This window comes from Chiloscyllium punctatum, chromosome 8 (assembly GCF_047496795.1).
Source record: "Chiloscyllium punctatum isolate Juve2018m chromosome 8, sChiPun1.3, whole genome shotgun sequence".
In the NCBI taxonomy this organism is placed as follows: domain Eukaryota; kingdom Metazoa; phylum Chordata; class Chondrichthyes; order Orectolobiformes; family Hemiscylliidae; genus Chiloscyllium; species Chiloscyllium punctatum.
Genome location: NC_092746.1, coordinates 75,287,793 through 75,313,382, shown reverse-complemented (window position 1 = coordinate 75,313,382; position 25,590 = coordinate 75,287,793). Strand labels below are relative to the sequence as shown.

Below are 25,590 nucleotides of genomic sequence, written 5' to 3'. Positions count from 1 at the left end.
TTGGTTGTACTCGTGGCCTCCCTACTCTACACAAGATATAATGGCAGGCTCTGACTGTATTTTCCATCTAAAGGGAGTAGGTTAGAAAGGTCAATGTAAGAGTGCAATTCAGTGGACTTATATTTTGTTTTCGTACACAGCTAAAATTATTGAATGATCCTCACACATGCCATGACATTCCATGTCAAGTAACTACCAGTGTGAGTATTTAAATATTGATACATCATTTGGTGTTCAAATATTGATGAACACTGACCATTCTGTCTGTTTCCGGAGCTCTGCAAGCTGATGGAGACGTTTGAGTGCCTTTTCCTGTTTCTTTTCATCTTTTCTTGATCTTGAAGCTACATTTCGAGCAAATTCTCTTTGCTTTAGTTCTTTCAGTCTCTGAGAAAAATTCAAAATTTGCATTGATCAGTTGGTGTCTGTTACCACAGTAGAAAGTGAGGACTGCGGATGCTGGAGATCAGAGTCGAGAGTGTGGCACTGAAAAAGGAATTTTTCTGATCATATTCCTGATGAAAGGCTTATGCCCAATACTTCGATCCTCCTGCTCCTCAGGTGCTGCCTGACCAGCTGTGCTTTTCCAGCACCACACTCTCGAACCTGTTACCACAGATCCTGCCCAAATAACTTTGAGGTAGAATATACATTCACTAACAGCCAACCAAATATACCAAGCAGTTTCAAACAGCAATGACAAAATGAATTTTGTGCCACCTTTCACTAGTTACAGAGTGATATGAAAAGGAGTCATTACACAAACAAACATTCATTTCATCAACTCAAATATTTCTTTAAGCTTGTATTTTTGAAACTGCAACAGCAGAAACAAAAATAATCAAAAATACTAATAAAAGGAAGGTCTCCAAGTAATATTTGTGATCAAAAACAATACCATTGTGTTTTAATTTAGTACCACATGACAGACATCAAGAAGCAGATGATGACATCACTTGAGTCCATACATACAGCAGGCAAACAGCAGCCAAGACAAAATACTGGAACAATAAAGCTTCATCCTAATCATAGTCTCTAGGCTATATTTCACCTGTTAACTCTGAACAAAATGGGAAGGTAACCTGCTGCATAGAGTTCCATATGGTGTCAAGCACTGCATTTCAGCTTGAAATGTATGCTGTTCCTCTTCAAGCATATTTTTGGGGAAAGCAGAAAAGAAAATCATTCCCACCTGTCAAGGAAAGAACGTAATGCTTTTCTGGCACTGCAGAAAGCAGGCATTGGAGAGCAAATGCCACTTCACTATTTACAGTCCACATGACAACCAGCAAAGCAAACGGGGCAGCGCTAAAAACAGAACATCAAACTGCTTACAGCATGTTTACACCAATGATGCAGGCATCAAGGGAATGGGAGACATAAAGAAATACACTAGCATAAGGGAACTCACTCTAGTGATCTGCGCTCCATAAAATTAGAAGCACTTTTGTGCAGAGTGGTATTTTGTTTGATGTCACACCGTAAAAACAGGACAAAGTAAAAATACAAAGCAAAGAGAACAAGTAAACACACAGAAAGCATTACAGGGCAAGCAAGATTATAGTTATATCCATGGTATTAAAATCAATACATGTACACAACAGAATATTCAATTTTTCAGTCCTTATTAAAGCTAATCATGATAATATAAGAAAATTGTTATGAAGTAATTGATTGTGATATTGTCCAAGGCATTTGCAAGGTATCGTTTCCCCATTAACCAGCTCTGACAAGGTAACCTTGTGAACAAATTAAGAAAAGCATTCTTTGCAACAACAAACACCATTTATTCTAACTTCATAAAATCTAGTGGAGTCTTTTTAACCTTCTTTGTCACAACACATATTTCTTTTTAGCACACACTATCATACATCAATTAAAATATAATACTGATCAAAATGTAAGGAACCAATTACAAGACTATTTTGTGAAAGAAAGAGGAATTTTATTACTTACTGACTTCAAGAACAATAATAAAACATGACAGCAAATACACAAATAAACCATGTATAACACTAAAAATGAGAGTGTGTCTGATTCAGACAGGAACAATAAAGATTATGAAATTTTAAAATCTTTAGAGTACTTGATGTTAGATTTTTAAACTGAGGCCACAGTTTTGTCATAGGTGATTCGTGCCCGCAGGAGTAGCCATATTTTCAAATATCTTTGACAATTTAGTGAATGGTTGCTCTACCAATTTGCCTTTTCATTGGGTGCTATTTCTGAGTTGATGATGATGATATAGGGAGAGAGAGAAATAGACTACCAGTTACCATACCAAATTTATTCCTCTCACACTTGATCAAAAACAGCTACTGCAATACAGTTCCTTGGTGTATTCCTGTGTCTAGCTTCACTGTTTTCTTGTAAACTGGATAATCTGCAGGCACTTTTCATGTACAATATGTGCCACTTATTAGGCAAAATGCAAATTGAGAAAGGAAATGGCAATTTCCCAATACCTGAATGTGCAACTGGTTTCAATCCTACTTATTAGTTTTGAAAGTGATTTTGCTTATTCCATATAGGTTTCCTGAATGTGCCTCAATCAAATTGGTCAAGCAATTGTTCCAGATATTTTAGGTCAATAGATTTTATTTAAAAACCATTTTAGTCCTTGAAAGCTAGATAAAAATCAAATGATGAAAGTTAAAAGATTTATAGCCAGTATCTTAGTACTATCATGACACAGTTATAATCATAAATGGTTAATAAATAACAAATGTGAAAGTCAAAAATTAATTCCAAAATGATTTTGATCTCAAGGTGATTTGTACTTCCATAAAACTTTACTGATAGTGGAAACATTTACCATTATCTAAAGAGTAATTTTAAGAATACAGTTCAGGCTATTTGTCCCCAAAACATTGTTGAGGTAGTTAACAGGGGATAATATCAGCATTATTCTAAATTTGGTAACTAAATTAGGTTATCAAGATGCAAAAGCAAAATAACTGTCCTGACCATTTGATTGATTTATTGTTGTCACGCGTACCAAGATACAGAGAAAAGTGTTGTTTTGCATGATATACAGACATATTGTATCATAGAAAGTTCAACAGGGTAACAGAATAGAGTGCAGAATACAGTGTTATAGCTGCAGAGAAGGTGCAGAGAGAGAGAAATCAGAATTAACATTTGAGAGGTCAATTCAAAAGTTTGAGAACAGTGGGTAAGAAGCTGTTCTTGAATCATTCAAACATATAGCTGAATTAACACATTGTTTAAAATCTAAGTATATAATGATTAATCATCTGAAAAAATGAAGTAGTAAAAAAGAATTTCAAATAGCTATGTTTGAAAACCTTTTGGCACAATTTCATAGAAGTCGCAGTATCATTGAATTATTACAGTACAGCAAAAGGCATTCAGCCAATTGTGTCTGTGCCAGCTCTCCAAATGAGTGATTTACCCTTTACTACTACCCTGCATTCTCCCTGTAGATCAATATATTCTCCCTCTTCAGATAACAAATCAATTCTCTCCTGAAAGTCTTAATTGAACCTGCTTTCATCACACTCTCAGGCAGTGCATTCCAGAACAAAACAACACATTTGTGTCAAAAACACTTTCCTCATGTCCCCATTGTTTATTGCGAAAACTACCTTCAATCTGTGCCACTTGTTCTTGTGCCTTCCACCAATTAGTACAGCTATTTGCTATCTAACCTTTCCAGACTCCTCAGGATTTTGAATTTGCATGTCAAATCTCTTTTTAAATCTCTATTCTCTAAGGGAAATAGTACTAACTCTTCCAACGCATCTTCATAAGAAAAGTCCCTCATCCATGGGAATATTCTTGTTAAACCTTTCTGCATTCTATCTAATGTCTTCACATGTTTTTTGAGGTGTGGAACCCACAGCATAAATGTAACAACTTTCATACTTTTATACTTTTCACCCTTTCTAATAGAGTCATAGAATCATAGAGATTTACAGCATGGAAACAGACCCTTCTGTCCAACTCGTCCATGCCGAGGATATTGTGTTTTATTAACTCTGCTCTCAAGATATCCTGCCACTTTCAATGTTTTGTGCACATACAAACTCACATCCCTCAGCTTCTGGCTTTCTCTTTAGAATTGTCTTTCAATGTTCTTCTTTCAAAATGAATTACTTCACACATTCTGACATTTCATCTGCTACATATCTGCTCATTTGATCCATTTCTTGTTGAATTTCTAAACTATCCACCACTCAGTTGCCAAAGCTTCCAGGTTATGTGTCATCCAGAAATATTGGAATTGTGCCATTTACAGCAATGTCATTGATATTGATATTGATATTGATATTAAGTCATTGATATAATTCAGGAAGAGAATGGGCCTCAACAAGCATCCCTATGGAAGTCAACATTTCTTCTCATATTATTCACTCTTCTATCCAGGGGAGAAAACATTACAAATTGCACACAAGTTGACTTGCCTTATTTGTGCCCCTGAGGTTCTGCTATCCCTTTGGTGAAAACTGAGGAGAATAAATGAACTATAACCCTTAAGGTAGAGTCTGAGCCCATTTTATCCTGCTCCAAAATTTCTGGATCTTTTCTTAATGCTTTATGCATTTGCTTAGGGTGAGGAGGCAGTGCTGTCACGGTAACATCGCTGGACTACTAATCCAGAGGCCCAGACTATTCATTGCTACAAATTTTGGATCAGTGGTGCTGGAAGAGCACAGCAGTTCAGGCAGCATCTGAGGAGCAGCAAAATCGACGTTTCGGGCAAAAGCCCTTCATCAGGAATAAAGGCAGAGAGCCTGAAGCTTGGAGAGATAAGCTAGAGGGGAGTGGGGGTGGGGAGAGAGTAGCATGGAGTAAGAGCTTCAGGGCAGAGGAAATGATCTGGGAGTTGCAGTGGGAGAGGGACTCCCTGAGATTCTTGTAGAGAGAGGAGGAAAACTTCTTCAAGGCAGGCATCCTTGCAAGAGGATTCGCAGTAGGGTTAAAATCAATGACTGCAGATGCTGGAAACCAGATTTTGGACTAGTGGTGCTGGAAGAGCACAGCAGTTCAGGCAGCATCCGAAGAGCAGCAAAATCGATGTTTCGGGCAAAAGCCATTGCTACAAAGTTAAAGGTTTTCAACTTGTATTCATTAGGATTGGAACATCAGAAACCAAGGCTTGAAATGAAACATCCATTTATACAACTTGACAAAAGGGTACTGATTGTTTGGATCATGGTTGGCATAGAGATGCAGCTACAATTGTTTGGGTAGCACGGTGGCTCAGTGGTTAGTACTGCTGCCTCACAACAACAGGGACATAGGTTTGATTCCACCTTATGGCGAGTTTGCAAATTCTTCCCATTTCTTTCCACTGGGTGCCTCAGTTTCCTCCCATAGTCCATAGATGTGCAGATGAGGTGGATTGGCCATGCCAAATTACTCATAATGTTCAGGGATGTGTAGGTTGAGTGTGTTAGCCATGGATAATGCAGGGTTATCGCGTAAGAGTATGGGTCTGGGTAAGATGCTCTTCAGAGGGTCAGGATGGACTTGTTGGGCTGAATGGCCTGTTTCTACAACGTAGGGATTCTATTCTCAAAAAAACATGCAAATCTGACAGCTAGACTCTGACTAGTCAGAGAGTTGATATGGGGAAAGGAGCAAGAATTGTCAGTCTCCATAAACATTTTCCCAATGAATAAGGAACAATAAAGAAAGTTTACTGCATGCTTGCTGTCATGGGTTGGGCATTGAGTATAAAAGTTAGCAAGTCATGTTACAGCTGTATAAAACTATAGTTCAGCCACATTTGGTGTATTGTGTGGTTGCCACACAATAGGAAGGATGTGGAGGCTTTGGAGAGGGTGCAAAAGAGGTTTTCAAGGATGTTGCCTGAATTGGACTGAATTAGCCATAAGAAGAGGTTGGACAAACTTGGATTTTTAAAAAAAATTAAAATATCAGAGGCTGAGGGGTGACCTGATAGAAGTATATAAAATTATGGGAGGCATGAATAGGGTGGGTAGCTGGAGTATTTTTCCCAGGATGGAATATCAGATACTCAGGGGAATAGGTTTAAAGTAAGCGAGATATTGAGATGTCTCTATGACCAGCTCAGTGAAAGGCAGTGCTATGGTCAAAGCACATGCTTTTGTAAAATAAAATGTGATTGGTGACTGAATGCCAGTCTCTGAGGAGTTACTTCACTTTGGTTTGCAGGTTTGTTGGATCATCTGCTGCTAAGATACAAGAACAGTGTAATTCACCTTTCTTTCAATGAAAATTAATCTTGGGATATAATCACAATACATTTGTATACATTAGAGTTCTTATTCCATATTGGTGAATTTTTAACATTTATTCTGTAATGGAAGATTATTTCAGCAACATTTTAAACCTCCATGTAGAATCGTATTACTTTTTACCATGTTTATTCACTTCTCTTCAGCTGGCACATATATACATTATTTTGTTAAATTTTACCTTCAAACATTTTTTTATCTGTCATAAACAATTCAGGTTCTTGAAATCACTCCCTAACTCATTCACTTTAACTTCAGACAGTATATTTTCTATTCATGCTAAAAGCATGTATGACTAATCTCCTCTCAGTGAATTCCATCCAGACAAGTCAGTGGCAAACCCAATTCCATCAGGCAACATGCTATTCTGCGACAGACAGCAGAACATAAATTCCCCATCTAGTTTTAAAAAGCATCACCTTGGATTTCATCCAAAACAACAAAACTCATGGATGGTGTTAATAACCAGTCATATCATTTATGTTTGGAAAAGAACTCATGGGAGTAAACAGGAACAGAAGTAGTGTAATTGTTAAATAACTAGTTTAGTAATCCGAAGACCTGGGTTAATGACATGAAACAAGGGGCTCAAGTCCTGCTGCAGCAGGCAGGGCATGTAAATTCAATTAAATAGACAAATCCAGATTAAAAAGCAAATGTAAGTAACAGAGGTTAGAATTATTTTATTAAAATTGCTTCTGGTTCTCAAGGGAAGAATATCTGCTAGGTTCACCTAGTTTAGCCTACATATGAGTCCAGATGTATTATCATGCAGCTTAATCTTGACTGGTCTCCTCAGTGAAGCAGCAAGTGACTAAGTCGTATTCAACATCAAATGATCCTCGAGATTATTTAGGATCGGGCAATAACTGTTGCTCTTTCCAGTGACATCCACATTAAGTAAAGTCATTTAGAAAATAGTTCCTCAATGGTTAAAATAAAAAAATTCAGCACCCTGTATTTCATTGACCTTAGATTGCAGGAATCTTAAGAAAAGTTAGAGATGTGATACAAATGACAACAGTAGTGAAAAGAAAACTCCACTTTTACTTTGGCAGAAAGTTGTATCTCATCAGATTGAGGTACTCAATGACAAATCAGTGCTGGGTCCTCTACTTTTTGTCATTTATATAGATTATTTAGATGCAATAATAAGAGTACAGTTACTATGTTTGCAGATGGCACCAAAATTGGAGGTGTAGCGGACAGCAAAGGTTATCTCAGATTACAACAGGATCTCGATCAGATGATCCAATGGGCTGAGAAGTGGCAGATGGAATTTAATTCAGATAAATGCGAGGTGCTGCATTTTGGGAAAGCAAATCTTAGCAGGACTTATACACTTTATGGTAAGGTCCTAGGGAGTGTTGTTGAACAAAGAGACCCTGAAGTCGCAGGTAGATAGGATAATGAAGAAGGCATTTGGTATGCTTTCCTTTATTGGTCAGAGTATTGAGTACAGCAATTGGGAGGTCATGTTGTGGCTGTACAGGACGTTGGTTAAGCCACTGTTAGAATCTTGCGTGCAATTCTGGTCTCCTTCCTATCCGAAAGATGTTGTGAAACTTGAAAGGATTCAGAAAAGATTTACAAGGATATTGCCAGGGTTGTAGGATTTGAGCTATAGGGAGAGGCTGAACAGACTGAGGCTGTTTTCCCTGGAGTGTCGGAAGCTGAGGGGTGACCTTATAGAGGTTTACAAAATTATGAGGGGCATGGATAGGTTAAATAGACAAAGTCGTTTCCCTGGGATGGGGGAGTCCAGAACTAGAGGGCATAGGTTCGGTGTGAGAGGGGAAAGATATAAAAGAGACCTAAGGGGCAACGTTTTCAAACAGAAGGTGGTACATGTATGGAATGAGCTGCCAGAGGAAGTGGTGGAAGCTGGTACAACTGCAACATTTAAAAGGCATTTTGGATGGGTATATGAATAGGAAGGGTTTGGAGGGATATGGGCGGGGTGCTGGCAGGTGGGACTAGATTGGGTTGGGATATCTGGTAGGCATGGACGGGTTGGACTGAAGGGTCTGTTTCCGCGCTGTACATCTCTATGACTCTGTGACAGAAGGGTAACAGCTGCCAGATCCAGTGAACATCTCCATATTGATGGGCAGTAGCTTAGGATCTGGCTCAGCAGTGATGTTTTCTATAAGTCAGCCTACTTGTACTCACTGAAGAATGACAGCTTGGTAAGTTACTGGAGAACCACTGTTGTCTGTACAACCCTATCACAAGTCACTGCTCTCAAGAAAGAAGAGAGGCAATTAGAGTCATAGAGTTGAACAGCACAGAAACAGGTCCTTCAGTCCAAACTGTCCATGTCAATCAGATATCCTAGATTAATTTAGTCCCATTTGCCTGCATTTGGCCCACATCCCTCTAAACCCTACCTATTCATATACCCATCCAGATGCCATTTAAATGTTGGAATTGTATTAGCCTCCACCATTTCCTCTGGCAGCTCATTCCATACATGCACCACCCTCTGTGTGAAAAAGGTTGTCCTTATGGCTCTTTATCTTTCCTCCCTCACCTTAAACCTAAGCCCTCTAATTTTGGATTCTCCTACCCTGGGGAAACCACCTTGGCTATTCACCCTATCCATACCCCTCCTGATTTTATAAACCACTAAGTTCACCCTCCCAGCCTCTGACACCCCAGGGAAAAATAGCCTCAGCTTATGAAGCCCCTCCCTTTAGCTCAAATCCTCCAACCCCAGCAACATCTTTGTAAATTTTTTCTGCACCCTTTCAAGTTTCACAACATTTTCCTATCGCAGGGAGACCGATATGCCAACTGAGTAGGAAAAGATATAAAAACACTGTTTGAGGATGGTCTTTTCCTCCCTACACTTCACACAAAGAAAAACAGAATCATGTCTCCTGTTCAATTCTTCTGTCCATGGTAGCTTCGCCTGAATGGAGTATTTTGCATGGAAACTAGGAATGTCTAATACATGGATCAGCAGGCAAGCTGCTAACAGTAATTGGGAGAGGAGAGAACTCTGCATATAGTCTGAAGGTCCTGGAGAAAGTTGTAGACTGAATTTATTTCTCAAAAGGGAGAGGACACTACAATATGATAGCATGAAATCTGATAAAACGTCATTGGACACAGCAATACAAAGGTAGTCAGAATTGGAATGCTTATACACCAGGGGTTACAAGGTGAAAGTGACAGAAAAATCAGATGGCAGATCACAGAATGCTGTGTAGTAAGCCAGCAAGAAGATTTTCTATGAGATTGTCATCAAACTTGAGATGTGTCCCTTGGGTATCAGTACCGCGGGATAGTATATTAGAGTTGTAAGTGGTAAGGCTGGAGTTTCTGGATAGACATATAATTGTGTGCATTCCCCTGAATATAAATCCCTTCAGCATATTAACACTTCTGAAGGATAGGGTCACCTCCAGGCAATGAAAATCAATAAAAACAGTAATTCAAAAGAACGAGGACAAAAAGTATTGAGCCAGAACTTCATCCAGCTACAATCGCACTTCAGGAGCAGTATTTCTCACAGAATATTTAAGGAACCTAAGGATGGGGTTTAACCTTGCCAGTTCAGCAGAAATAAAGCCAATCGAGCTTAAAATTGCTTCTGGGGCCTTTCTCATACCTTGTTGGACCCTAAAGTTTTAAACCACCACATTTTGACTGTGTTTCAACTGCCAATCTTAGGCAAGCAAAATCCAAATGAAAAGGTTAATGCTACAGACCAATAACATCACATCCGGTCTCACTGTATGTTAACTCAAAGTTGCGTCATCCTGCCTGGGCACAGACCCCCAGCAAATGGATGGAGCACTGGCTCTGATGACAAGCTGTTTTGTTGTTGCTGGTTTGTGAGAAGAGTTTGCAGCTTTCACAGGTTAGAGCTTTTCCCTTCCTGATGTCATGTAAGCAATGGTGAGAAAGTCGGGTAAACACAGTGAGAATGGCAACAACAGAATGTCAGCAGCAAGACAAATATTCGCTAATTTTTCTTTAAGCCTTAAATGGTGACTTCAGCATCCTACTCTTGAGTAATGATAACCATTTTTCCATGCATTCGCATCTCAATAATAACTTAATTTGCTTTATACACCATTTCCAATTTTTCTCTTCTTCCCCAACAAAATTAGACAGGGACCATTCCCAATATATAAACTAGAGCAGTTGCTCCTTGCTGATTGCTGTTCCAATTCTTTCTCCACAGCAATGTCCCTGTGTACTCAATGGCTACCATCCTGCACAACCTTTTAGCCCCATAAATGGTATTGGCAAACTACCAGCCTCACCACATCACAATGCCAGCCTCAGGCCAGTTTACACACCACTTCAACCTTTCAACACTTTCCTTTGAAGCTCAGGGACATGGAGAATTTGCATGCTTCTGCCAGGTTACCTTTTGGGCAGAGATACCTACGCATCTTATGGATCTGCAAAAGATGCATCCAATGACTCTTAGCTTGCTTTCTCAGTACTCATTCACTTTTCACTTACTTGGAGATTGCCAGCCTTTCTGAATACTTCACATTACTTTCTTAGTGCACACTGACTGTCTTCAGCGCTAACCTGCAGGATACCAGCCTCTGCATGATTTGCAATGCTTCCGTAACACAGAGTCTTCAGTACTCCATTATAGACTGCTACCCTTGGAGGCTTGCATTGCTTTTCAATGGAAGAGCAAAGTCAGACAGCTTGTCATGATGGGGAGCATGAACAGTTGAGGAGCTGGCTTATTGCTGTCTGGCACCGTGCTGCAGCAGAGTCACGACTGCAGAATGAAAACTTTAGAGTTTGAGACTCTGACTAGAGGCAATTGCAGTAATCCTGCCTCCACTGACTCAGTAATGCCACCCATCTGTTTTCAGTTTGTATTTCATTGATAGGACATTCACACTCTAAAAATAAACATTAAGAATTACAGTCTCAAGTAATCAGGACAATTATATAGTGCACACTATTTGCTTCTTTCTCATTCAGTTAGCAAATGTAAACAGACAAATGTAAATAGCAACACGTAAGTTTTGCATTTCATAAACACATTCCACAGCTAGCATTGGAAGATGATGCTTGCCATATTCATACACTGAACTGCAAGTATGCAAGGACATTGTCTGTGATGTGGAAGTGAACTTTTCCTTTGAACAGGAATGGGTTATCGTGTTGGTTTACTGGCAGAATTCTATTCCCAATGTAGCATGAAAACTTGGTTGTGCAAAGCATGTTTAAATAGAGTTACATATTTCAGAGCTCCTTATTGAGGCATGATATTAACCTGTTTGGAAAGCCTCCATGCCATGGCATAACGTGAACGTTCATTGTCATGGATTTGAGGGCTAAGGAACTCAGTCAATAAGGTTTTTTTTGACATTCTTCACAGATTATCTGCTCATGCATCTGACATGGACAGTGCAGTGTCTGGAGTTCTTATGACCTTGCTTCAACTCCAAAGACAATGTTGTGGTGAGTAAGGTCAATGAGAACAACAGTTGCTGCACAGCCTCCAGAGGGAGAAGAAGCTACTCATCTATCACATGGGTATTATACAAGCAGGCTCGACAATGAAATGACATGAGAACAGATATTTTAATAGTGTGAGTGAAGTTTTATTTTTAAATGGGAAGAGTTATTTCCAATGATCTTTTAATGATATTGCCTATGTACCCTCAGTAAACTTATTCTTCCAGTACCACAATGTCTATGTGAAGCCCTGACCTTCCCAGGTCTGGTTAGAGCTCTTGGTCTGTAGTTGCTCCTGTTCACCTGGAAGGGTTGGCAATTCTCCCATAGTGCCTTTGGACTAAGAGGGAGCATGTCTGCCGAGAGACATCTGCAAACAGTCCCTTCTCAGTCTGAACTTTTGCAGACTTTGCACCGAGGAGGGGATTGTGCAAGCGGGCACCTCTGAAGGGTCCTGAGAAGTCGCTTCTGTAGGTGTTGTGGGTGGCTCATCCTCTCTATTTCTCCTTGCTGGCACCATCTTGTCTCCCTGTCAGGAAGGGCACCTGGGGTGAGGCCGAGGTCCCTTGTTCCCTCTCACCTTGTCACTAATGCTGAGCATTTATGGATAGAGTGTTGCAGTGCAGGGTTAGAGACACAGCTCACCAACACCGAGTGTGCAGGACCTGGCTCTCCAATGGCATGCTAGAACCAGCACAGCACTGATAACATTGTAGGATCCCCTGATCTAGCTTACTGACTGCCTCTGACAAATCTCAGAAATTTTGTCTATTTGTCTGTGCATGTAGAAGATAGCCAAGATCATGGGGTAGTCTCTTGCTTGTGACTGGTCTCTGGCAGTCCTCTGAGTGACAATGATGTTCCTCAACCAGCCGCAGAGACATGTCATTTACCAACTTGTGCTCCTTAGCCTAATCCCAATAGAGTACCCTCCAAGGTGAAAGTCTCTGTGCAGGCTATCTGCAGTGATGTTACACTCTATTTATTACATTCTATCCTCCTTCGATTCAACCACATGTGGCAAGGATGGCTGCCAAGTGACAAGGAATAACCTCTTCAGAGCTTGTTGACAACACTTCTACACAATGCCATCATTCCCAAATAGCACAGATACTGTCAAAACTAGGGCACAGCCAGATGGCTACAAGTTCAAATACCTTAGGTGTCTGTTTAAAGTCAGAGTCCTAGTCATTGCTATGAAATAGGAAATGTTTGAGAAACTCAGCAGGTCTGTCAGAGAAACAGAGTTAACATCTTGTATCCCCCATGTGGATCATCTTCAAAATTGCAAGGGGCTGGAAAATGATGGTCTTTATCCAATTGACAAAGGATGAGGAGGAGTAAGTGGAACAAACTGTGAATTGCCGAGAGCAACAGATTAAGCAGTAAAGGAGTGATAGAGGAAGGGGGCGCTAATGGTTAATAAACATTGATAGAGATATAAAACAGAGCATTGGGCCTGTACTCCTGCAAGCAAAGCCAACAAAACACAAAGGAGTTGGGGGAGGTTTTAATTAAAACGGAGGACAGAGATCATGCTCTGAATTTGTTGAACTTTACGTTAAGATTGAGAGGCTGTAAAGTACTTAAGAGGCGTTGTTCCTTCAGCTTGCAATGAGCTTCATTGGAACTCTGTAACAGGCACAGGCAAAAATTTTAGCATGGGAGGAAGATGATTTACAAAAATGACAAGCGACTGGGAGGTCAGGGTAATTCCTACAGTGAAGGTGTTCTGCAAAGCTATCACTCAGTCTGCATTTGGTCTCACATTGTGACCAACAAATGCAACAAACTAGATTGAAAGAATTAGAAATAAAATCACTGCTTCACCTAGAGGGTGTGTTAGGGGCTGGCAGCAGTGAAGAGAAGGTAAAGGGTCAAGTGTTACTCCTGCTGTGATTGGGTAGGAAGGTGCCAATGATGCCATCATTACTGCTGTTCACCATCTGCGGATATCACAAATAGTCTCAAATCGGCAATTATTGTTAAAGATCATTTTAAATAATGTATTGATGCACAGTGGAAGAGCACAAATGAAAGGTTATACTCCTGAAATTAAAATGCAGTTGAATTTGTATTTTCCCACTCCCAGGAGTTGAAAGGCAGCACATTGCCTACATGCAGATAGAAAAGATTGTAACCGTCTCTCCACATCAACTAGAAATGCACAGAATGAAAAGATTGTGGAAACTACACAACCACCTGGAGTAATGTTTGGATATGGAATGATTTTACAACTAGAAGCCTGATACATAACATCAAATGTCATGGCTGTAGGGAGCCTGAACAAATGCCATCTTTGCCGCATCAAGTTGTTTTTTCAATTGTTTACGTGATGTTATGAGAGCCGAGCATGCAGCCACAGGGAAGTTCACCCTTATTTTTCTTCATTATTAGGAAACAGTTACAACTGGTCTCATTTTTTCAGATTGTTAAATCTCGATAATAACTTGTGGAATTATCAAGGGCAGAAGATATATCATACTTATCAAATAGAAACAAATAATTTGGTTCAATTTGTTTGTACCAGTGTTTATTTTCTATACACACCTTCATCCACCTTATTTCGTTCAGCACAGAGCCTATTCTTACATTGCTTTTCCTATCAGTATCTGAGTGACATGAGTTATGGCAAGGTGAATGGGAGAATTAGGAGAGGCCAACTTTAAATCAAGATCATCTCATCACATCTTGCACACTCTACCCTAGTGGCATGGCTAGATTCTCACTCGGCAATAGCACGTTGCCAGTTGATGATCTTTACGCTTGCTAGACACCTTGTTAACAGCCAAGCTCACCATTGGCTGTAACCTTACTGAACTCGCCATACAGACTAGCCATTGGGAAAATTCAGTATGGAAACCAGAGCGGATCCTTGGTCGATTCACCTTGCCACTTGCTCCAAAACAACCTCCATGTCAGACACTGAGCATCGGCATTCCTGATGAAGGGCTTTTGCCCGAAACATCGATTTTTCTGCTCCTCAGATGCTGCCTGACCTGCTGTGCTTTTCCAGCGCCACTCTAATTTTGACTGGGCATCAACATCCTGCCACACTCCACTGACCACATGCATCCCATCACCATGGACACTGATATCCGATATTGACCAGCCTTTAAGAATCCTCATGGCACATCTCGGATCCGCTTACTTTGGCTTGTTGCTACATGCTTCTGCATTTCAATGTTGCACCAAAAGCTATCCAAAAACTATCATTGTAATGTTGCAGCAGGGACATTTGGTACTCAAGGACACGCACCCAGCTCAGCAACTGAGTCAGGCCACAGCTCTGGGTTCTTTGCTCACTGTCATAGCATTCAGTCACTCTGAAACTACCAGAGATGTTTGCAGAATTCCTGCCTTGCACTGCATTTTTTGCGCATTGCACCCCCAGACAGTGATACCAGGCTCATATTGCAGACAAATTGCCTTGCCATTTAATGCCAACACAATGTCAAGTCAAGGAGGATAGCCTTTACTCAGGTGTTCCCAGCAACAGTAAGTCAAGGACAGCGTCCAATTCCAGTCAAGGCTCTGCTCAGGGTATTCAGAATCATGACCTCTGCCCAAAAGAGGTGAGTAGCCAAACACACCATCCACTTGATTCATCCTATCTTAGTGCAGGCTGTTTTTCTTCTGGCATGGGAGACAAGAGACTTTGCATAGAACCCCTACAGTGTGGAAGCAGGCCATTAAGCCCACTGAGTCCACACCAACCCTCCAAAGTGCACCCCATATGCACCCACCCCCTACCCTATCCCTGTAACCCAGCATTTCCCCTGGCTAACCCACCTTGCCTGCACATCCCTGGACACTGTAGTAATTTAGCATGGCCAATCCACTTGGTGTGCACATCTTTGGATTGTGGGAGGAAGCCAGAGCACCCGTAGGAAACCCACGCAGACATGGGGGAATGTGCAAATTCTACACAGACAGTCACCCAAGGCTGGAATCGAATCAGATCCCTGGTGCTGTGAGGCAGCAGTGCTAACCGCTGAGCCACCGTGCCACCCCAGAGCATGAAAGTGGATGGCATCCTTTCATAAGCAAGGTGTCTTGCCTACTTAATGCCAAGGTGAGAGATATCTCAAACTGACATGAAAAGATATTGGAGTAGAAGGGAATACCAGGAATTAGGAGCAAATTAAAATAATAGGACCTCAAGGTTTATCATCTCTGGATTATTGCCAAATCCCAGAGCAAAGCAGTGTAGAGATAGGATAATTAGGGAAATAAACACATGGTGAAAAGAGTGGTTCAGAAAAGAGCGGTTCCATTTTCAGGGGGGCACTGGCATCAAGATTGAGGACAGGAGGGAACTGTCCCATCAGGACAGGCTCCATTTAAAGCGACCTGGGATCAGGATCCTAACGGGCTTTCCTCCGGGTGCTCCGGTTTCCTCCCACAGTCCAAAGATGTGCAGGTCAGGTGAATTGGCCATGCTAAATTGCCCGTAGTGTTAGGTAAGGGGTAGATGTAGATATAGATGTAGATGTAGGGGTAGGGGTATGGGTGGGTTACACTTCGGCGGGGCGGTGTGGACTTGTTGGGCTGAAGGGCCTGTTTCCACACTGTAAGTAATCTAATCTAATGTAATCAAGCTGAATAGGGCGATCACAAGGATCTTAAATTAGTTGGTGCTCAGGAGAGGTTAGTCAAGTTTCCAGATCAAGCAATAGGACAGAAAGTATTGTAGGGGTCAGGAGTCTAACTTCAGGTATAGCAGATAAGGGAACAACTATGAGTAGGGGGGTAGTCAACACAGGACTGAGGGTGTTATACTTAAATGCAGTATACAAAACAAAGTAAATGCAAGTCTAACATAGATTGAAATTGATGGGTACAATGTTGTGGGCTTTGCAGAGACGTATCTGCAAGCTGATCATGGTTGGAAAGTAAATATCCAAGGATACCCATCTCATAGAAAGGTCAGAGGGGTTTGCTTTGTCTCACCCTCACATTCGCCGCCTTCTTCCTCTTGACAAGAGCTTCAACTTCTTTAGTAAACCATGGCTCCCTCTCTTGACAACTACCTCCCTGCCTGATAGGTATATACTTATCAAGGACCCGTAGTAGCTGTTCCTTGAATAAGCTCCACATTTCAAGTGTGTCCATCCCCTGCAGTTTCCTTCCCCATCCAATGCATCCTAAATCTTGCCTAATTATAAAGCCATAGAGATGTCCAGCATGGAAACGGACCGTTCGGTCCAACCCGTCCATGCCGACCAGATCATCTTTTTCATTCCAGGTAAGCTCGAGGACATTAAACATTTCTGAATTGATGGGATAAAGAAGACCTGGATGCTGCCTCAGATATTTTAAATTCCTCTCACCATATATTCCTAACCTCATGAATAATGTGGACTTTCTTGGAATGTAGAGAATCTTTGATCCTCCCAACCAGCTTTTGTCAGCAAATTCCTGTCCACTGCAAGACCACAACTCCAGGAAAGCCATGGCTTTGAAATGGATGCATCACAAAAAGATCAAGCTGCACGCCTTTTGCAAAATGAAAAAAATATTGCTTTCGCTTCAAATAGTTGCAGTTCAGCAAGAATGAGAGTATGCATGCTCAAATGATCTGACAGAACATATCCTGTCAAATCAATAATCAATGCATGTTAAGCTACAAAGCAAGATTTCCACAGCGAATTGCTGCACTTTCCTGCAACATCAATGAGAAGGGAATACCATCTCCAGCACAACTTATGCTCCAAAGATAAGGGAGAATGACCTCACCCAGCAAGCAAAAATCTAACCATTCTGAGACACAGGATATTCTACTTTAAAGGCAGATGAGAATATAAGAGATACATGAAAAGAGAGTGGGTAGAGAACTACCACAACTGTGCACTGCACAGAGAATTTGAGTTAGAAGTTCAAAAACTGAATTGCAGTAAAACTCAAATGTATGCTCGCTTCAGGAAGAAGCTATTACAGTTCCAGGTTAAAAATTGAAGTCCCAAGGGGCTTAAATCTATCAAAGTGCTAGATAAATGGATATAAGTGTGAGTATTATATGAGTGGTATACTGGGTATTGTACCTGGAGTGGTGTTTTGAGAATGTGCCGGAGGAGTTTTGGATACTGAATAAAAGCTGTTTTGTTTCTTTACAATTTATAAATGAGAGTTTTGGGATTAATGCAAAATACTTTATCATGTGTTTAAAATTTTTGAAATTGTATCATAAGTAGATAGTTTGGATTGTCCTATTTCATCTACATTCTTTTTGCAATAAATGCTTATGTTACTGTTAAAGCAAAATTTGTAACATTGCATGCTTATAGTTCCATGAGAGACCATTTTGTTTAATCCAAAACAAAAACAATATGATCTATCAAGCTAGGTTCCTGATCGAGATCTGATGAGTTCAATGATAACATTTACTGGAACACAATACTGTGGTCTCTGGACAGGTATACGGTCACCAGATCAGATGAGCTATCAGATCCCTAAAGCATTACACTGAAGTTTGAAATTTTTGTCCTATAAATCTTTGTTTTATTTTTTGTACAATTATTGTATTGTCAATATGTTCCTATGAACAACCACTTATTTCTATTTCGGAAAAGATCTTATTTTCCTAAAACATGTCATTTTTAATATATCATGTATATATCATGTCATTTAAAAGTGTAAAGGCCTCATACTTCTTCTTACCCCAGGATAATTTGAAGCATGACGTGCTACTTGGAGCATTCTGCTCTCTGTAATTTAATAGCTTAATGTTAGTCCAGGTAGGTATGTGTACATAAATGCAATATTTTATATGATCGTTAACTATAACAAATATCCATTGGATTCTTTAATACCATGCTATCCATGTCCGGTTTCCTATTTTATGAGGGGTAACATAACTATTGCTGCCTCAGATAAAATACTCTGCTACATGCAAAAGTCTCATCAGTTAGCGAATTAAAAGAGCAATTTTAATCAATTATTGAGCAGTAGATCCAATAAAATGTTTTTCTATTTCATGTTTTTATACTTATCTCTTTGCACACCTATTATAGACCAGGTTCACAATACATCTAACTGTACTTTTCCATTTAATTTTACTCATGCAGTACTAATTTCCAACTATGCAATTCAGTCCAAAATACCCGACGAGTCCAGTTTGATTACACTGCACTGGTACAAGACAAATGGCTTATTTTGTCAGCTTTTAATGAATGAAGGACTCTGAACAAGTGTTGGACACACCAGAAATTGTCAGCAAATAACTGCATTGATGTCTGCCACATGCTGTTCATTTTTGGTTTATACAGAAAGTTAGTCATGAGAATACGTGCAAATTGGTAATTAAGATAAACCGTTAATCAAATACATTGCACAGGTAAGTAAACATCTTTCATATAATTTATGTCTAAGTACTAGGCATAATCAATTTTACTTTGTTTTTAATAAAAAGGAAACAATAGCAAAGAATATAATTAAAATAATTGAAAATAAACAAATTACCTGTTAACATTGAAGTAAATAAATTAGTCAAGCAATAATGTCTAAATATTTCAATTTTAACTTATTTTCTTTTCTTTATTTGCTAATATACAATGAATTGTCTGTCAAGATTTTAGGAACATTGGCAGCTTGCTCCAGAAGCTCTTTTTTTTTAAACTGACACATCAGCGATTTCTAGCTTGTTGCTTTTCCCAGAAGCTTTCAGATGAATTGATGCATTATAGTCTCAGTATGGAGCAGGCTTGTTTGTTCCTACCCAGAGTGTTGGGCAGATTAAATACAGAGCTAACCTCATCTATCCCCCAAAATGCTGTGCAATGCTGTTCTGTTTTATACCTGAATGATCCCATATTGTACAGTGACTCATAATGTTTTCTGTACATAGCTAATGCTTTCTTTGTGAATGCTCTGGGTGTTTGCTGAGGTAATGAAGTCTCAACACCTGCTCACAGTGGTTAATATTTTCACAATGCCATTAGACTTTAACACTTCTTTTATATTATTCAGAGATGGGTGATAACCTGTAGACTGCTCTGTCTTACGCATGGATTGATGGCATAGTGTGCACTGTTCTATTCTACTCTCAGAAACACCTCATTGCTATCATCAATCTTAACCTGCATCAAATGACAGTAGAATCTTGGCAAAACACTGCGAGACTAAATATGAACATGTCATCTGCTAAAATATAAAGTAACATTTGCGGGTTAACTTATTTGAGGCTGTGTGTGAAATGTAGATTGCTGCAATGAAAGAAATTAAGGAACAAAGAAATGATTATTATACACTCGCCTAATTGAAGCACAGTAAATGATTATGAATATGGAAATTATGAGCATTTGCAAGATATTAAATATCAATAAGACTCTTCTGTAATGAATGTTAGAATGGTAGCAACAGTAACTAATCCATATTTTTCAAAGAAATTTCTGGTATGTTTCAACTCACCAGAGTTGAAAGGTTTGGAAAGCAATCCCAGTCTGTTGCTTTACAGATTGAAATATTCTGTAAAATGCATTTACAATTCTGCAAGGGATTTTTAATTTGAATATTATATATTTCTCAACTGATGCAGAACTCAAAACCAATCTGTTAAACATGTTTGCAATCATTGATCTTTATTGTTGCTGCGAAAAGGCAGATTGTGTTAATGGATAATTCACAATAAATATAAAAATAAAGGGAAAATACTTATAAATGTAATGAGTGGCAATTGTTTGGCAGTGGGTTATGACTGGTAGAGGCATTGTCATAGAGAGTGCACCAGTTAATGATAACTGACAGTTGACAGTCAAGATATTGAGGGGACATGAGCTTCACTAGCTAGGCCAACATTTATTGTCCACTCCTCGTTCACATTTAGAAAATAATAGTGAGCTGTCTTCTTGAAATGGCTGCATTCTATTTGGTGAAGATAACCCATAATGCCATTAGGGAAGGAGTTCCAATACTGAATAAACAGTGACATGTTTTCAAGTCAGAGTGGTGAGTGGTCTGGGGGGAATCTTGCAAGGTGGTGGTGTTCCCATGCACCTGCTGTCCTTGCTTTTCTCATTAGTGGAAGCCGTGCATTTGGAAGGTGCTGTCTTTGGAGCCTTGGTGAATTCTTGCAATGCATTGTATAATTGGTAAACATTACTGCTAATGAGTGTCAGTGGTGGAGTGAGTTAAAGTTTGTTGATGTGATACCAATCAAGTCGGTTATTTTGACGTGGATGACTTCCAAAGTACTTCAATGACTGTAAAGCAATTTACACACCCAGTGATCATTCAAGCACAAGTCTTCTTTCTTTCTGACAAGGTCCAGAGCAATATCCTGGGTCCCATTGGAAAAGTCCGTAGTGGAAAGGAAGTGAGATGGGATGCTGCCTTCATAACCTCCATTGGTTACATTTCAATAGTTATCTTGCACAGCAATAGGTACAGGTCAAATGTCTGGAGACGCCCAGAATTCCCTGAACCTATAAAGTAGGCCAAGAAAACACATGCCTACCCTCTTGTCCTTTCTGTGGGGTCTGATAAATAAACACTTTCCCTGCTCAAAGGAAAATACGATAGTTTTAAAGTTTTATTGAATTAACGTGACAGATTTAAACATGAATTTTTTGGACATAAAGCAATACTGCTTATAGAATAATTACAAAGAAAATCATTATTTACACAAAAAAAAATAAAATATGGTCATTTAGTAATACATAACTTGAGTACTACTGAAAAAGAAGTCATTTTCGCAAGATTTTTCATCTTATATTCATCTGGACAATTCACAAAAAATACAAAAGTAAAGGGAACACACCATTGTACTCTGAGAGGAGAGTGCTGATTGGTTGGCAAGTGGAATCTGATTATTAGGGGGCTGTCATAAATAATGTTGACTGACGATTGACTCCCAGCTCTTAGGAATGTTAAACAAGGCAGGTTGACTTTGATTATAGCCATAGAGGTGTAAAACATGGAAGCAGACCCTTCAGACCACTCATGCCGACCAGACAACGTAAATTAATCTAGTCCCATTTGCCGGAGCATGGCCCATATCCCTTTAAAACCTTCCTAATCATATCCCTATTCAGATGCCTTTTAAATGTTGTAATTGTACCAGCCTCTAACACTTCCTCTGGCATTTCCCTCCATATACGCATCACCCTTGGTGTGAGAAAGTTGCCCCTTAGGTCCCTTTTAATTTTTTCCCCTCTCACTCCAGTTCTGAACTCCCGCATCCCAGGGAAAAGACCTTGGCTATTTACCCTATCCATGCCCCTCATGATTTTATAAACGTCTATAAGGTCACCCCTTAGCCTCTGACACTCCAGGGAAAACATCCCCATCTTCTTAAGCCTATCATTTGGCTCAAACCCTCCAACTCTGGCAACATCCTTATAAATCTTCTCTGAACACTTTCAGGTTTTACAACATCCTTCACATAGGACGGAGACCAGAACAGAACACAATATTCCAAAAGTGGCCTAACCAATGTCCTGTGCAGCCACAATATGACCTCCAAATTCCTAAACTCAATACTCTGACCAATAAAGGAAAGCATACCAAATGCCTTCTTCACTATCCTATCTATCTGCAACTCCATTTTCAAGGAACTATGAACCTGCATTTCAAGATCTCTTTGCAATGCTGTACCTCACATTTATCTAACTTAAACTCCAATGGCCACTCCTCCCTGATTGGCCTATTTGATCAAGACCTCATTATACTCCAAGGTAACATTCTTTGCTGTCCACTACACCTTCAATTTTGGTGTCATCTGATAAGTATACCTCCTATGTTCACATTCAAATTGTTTAAATAAATGACAGAAAGCAGTGGACCCAACACAGATCCTTGTAGCACACTGCTGGTCACAGGCCTCCAGTCTGAAAAGCAACTGTCCACCATCACCCTCTGTCTTCTTGCTTTAAGCCAGTTCTGTATTCACATGGTTAGTTCCCCTGTATTCCATGTGATCTAACCTTGCTAATCAGTCCATCATGAGAAATCTTGTCAAACAACTTACTGAAGTCCACATAGATCATATCCACCACTCTGCCCTCATCAATCCTTTCTGTTACTTCTTCAAAAATCTCAATCAAGTTAATGAGACATGATTTCCCATGCACAATGCCATGTTGACTATCTCTAATCAGTCCTTGCCTTTCTAAATACATGTAAATCCTGTCCCTCAGGATTCCCTCAAATAACTTGCCCACCACCGATGTCAGGCTTAATGATCTTTCGTTCCCTGGCTTTTCCTTACCACCTTTCTTTAATAGTGGCACCACATTAGCAAATCTACAGTCTTCTGTCACCTCATGTATGAGTATTGATGATACAAACATCTCAGCAAGGGGCTCAGCAATCATTTCCCTATCTTCCCCACTGAGTTCTAGGATATACCTGATCAGGTCCTGTATTATCCTGAAAAATGATTGAGAAAATGACTGTTGCCTATTTTGTTGCATTGAAACAGGTGCAGTATGTCTATGTGTTCTTTCTGTCTGCAAAGAATTGAGATATGATATATTGAATATAGTTTATGGATATATGTTGCAAACACAGAGAATGCTGATGAACCTCAGCAAGCCTAGCAGCATCTGTGGAGAGACAAACAGAGTTTATGTTTCGATTCCAATATGACTCTTCCTCAGAACTGAGAGATGTTGGAAAATATGTTCTTTTTTATATTTTTGACAGAGGCGAAGAAGGACCTGGAAGGCAGAGGAGGAGCAAGAGGGCAGATGGTGTTGAGGATTTTCTTAAAACTATTGTAATAAGATCAGTTACATTCACCTGAGAATATAGATGATTTAATGTCACATCCAAATGACAGTATTTCTGACAGTGTAGTACTCACTCACTAATGCCCTGGAGTATCAGTCAAGATTGTGGAATTTGAATTGAAGCTACATTACAGATCCACAGGCAGAAACATTACCAGCTGAACCCACATTAACACATAGGTTGATCAGAAAATCTCAAAAGGCTTGAAAGCAAGTCTAACGACAAGCTGCCATTATTCTTCTCAGAGGCTGAACAGAACTTTTGTGTTTGATGCATATTTGGTTACACAGAAGAACAGAGGCCATTATGGTACTGAAGCCAGCATAAACCTTACAGTAGCAAGTCACAGGATATTACTTTAGAGTCTTAATAATAAATGCGTGTGGAAATTGGATAGCAATTATTATTATTATCATTCACATTTTCCACAGATAAGTTCAAAAGTTTGTTGTGACATCAGCTGCTTTCTCTAAGTTAACTCACACTATCTGCATTTACTTGTGAAAGGAATAATTGGCAACCCATTGTGATATGGATCACACTTTTAAAAAATATCTTTCTGGGATGCAGGTTGCTGCAACAAAGCAGTATATGTTGTATATCCAGAGACACAACAATGGCATTAAGCTTCAACGATCATGTGCAGGATTGGAGTCGCATGAAAGCCAGATTACAGAGTGGATTACTCACTTGTGGGACGTGGGCCTCACTGGCTGGTCAGCATTTATTGTCCATCCCTAGTGGCCCTTGAACTGAGTGACTTACTAAGCCATTTCAGAGGGCAATTGAGAGGCAACCACATTGCTGTGGGTATGGAGTCATATGTAGGCCAGACCAGGTAAGGGTGGCAGATTTCTTCCTCTGAAGGGCATTAGTGAGCCACTTAGGCTTTTGCAACAATCGGCAATGGTTTCATGGTCATCACTAGATTCTTAATGACAGACTTTTTAAAAATTGAATTCAAAGTCCACTATCTGGCATGGTGGGGTTCAAACCTAGGTCTCCAGAATATTAGTTGAGTTTCTGGATTAATAGTACAACCAGGCCATCACTTCCCTGAATACCCTGTCACCACGGGCTCTTAGTGAACCAACTAGACAATTACAATTACCCAATCGCTTCCATTGATATCTGGTTTCAGCCACAAATTGCGCGCACACCTTTTGCATATATGTTCCTTCTTCATTGGCAGATCAAGTAATATTAGATTGGCAAAATTTGGGTGGAATCATAAACTGCCTTATCTCACACCATATGAAAAATTGATACTCTAAAAGTTGCTTGTTTCGAAATATGAATTTGTGTAATGGTACAAGATAAAACAAAACTGCCCTCACTTTGGGTGGTTTGATATAAAGCTTCTGCTCACTGTGCTATTGCTTAGGGCAGAAACCCCTTCCTGCAGTCCTCTTGCCTTCAATGCATTTTGCTGTTCTTTATGTGATGCCCTGTTTGCATAACACTGACTGATTGCTGCTAGTGGCTCTTCTCTTAAAAGCCTCTCATTTCCCATCAATAAGCTTGCTCCTTTCAAATTGACAGAGAGTAAAGGCCTCACTAGCACAATGGTAAGAGGTATCTTTTTGAATAACCAGGTAAAGTAATGATTGCTGATTGTGTAGATGTTACGAGAAGGAACTTTTAGTTAGCATATCAATCACCAGTTGTCTGTTTTTGAACTCGAGAATGTGCATTGCTTTTAAAAGCCTAGTATTAAAGACAATTGTGCTCTCTGGCTCTCAGGTGAATGCAACATAAGTCCCTCACTCAAATTTATAGAAGAAGCTGGAAGTGAGAGATGAAAGAGCTGAGGAGTGTGAAAGTGTGGGTTTTATTATTGACTGCAGAATATGTAACCTCTGACATTATCCCACAACTACAATATTTCTGTGGATGTTCCTGTTAGATTTCTGGTGAATGGTGACCCTAAGAATGCAATAAGTGGAGAATTGATTAATGTTAAGGGTAACATCTGAACGATGGTCTCGCTCCATCAACCACACCACTCTCCTTTGGGCTCAGTGTTATTTCCAGCCAGTGGGAGCTTTCCCCAGATTCCCATTGACTTGAATTTTCCTGGGGCTCCTGGAGGTCACATCGAGTCAAATGCAATCTGCATGTCAAGGACAGTCACTCTCATCACAATTCTCAAACTTGGTTCTTTCAT

The 25,590-nt window shown here is 39.9% G+C and overlaps 1 protein-coding gene across 5 annotated transcripts in view; it reads right to left on the bottom strand.

The window, feature by feature from the left end:
* Positions 1-25,590, bottom strand: part of znf804b (zinc finger protein 804B) — a 594,959-nt gene that overhangs the window by 7,364 nt on the left and 562,005 nt on the right. For 4 of the 5 annotated variants that reach the window (XM_072575817.1, XM_072575815.1, XM_072575816.1 and 1 more), the window contains one exon: positions 257-387. In XM_072575817.1, coding sequence (XP_072431918.1) covers positions 257-387 — 131 coding nt within the window. Of the gene's footprint in view, positions 1-256; positions 388-1,411; positions 1,445-25,590 lie in introns of all 5 variants that reach the window. The other variant, XM_072575819.1, reaches the window with a different exon arrangement.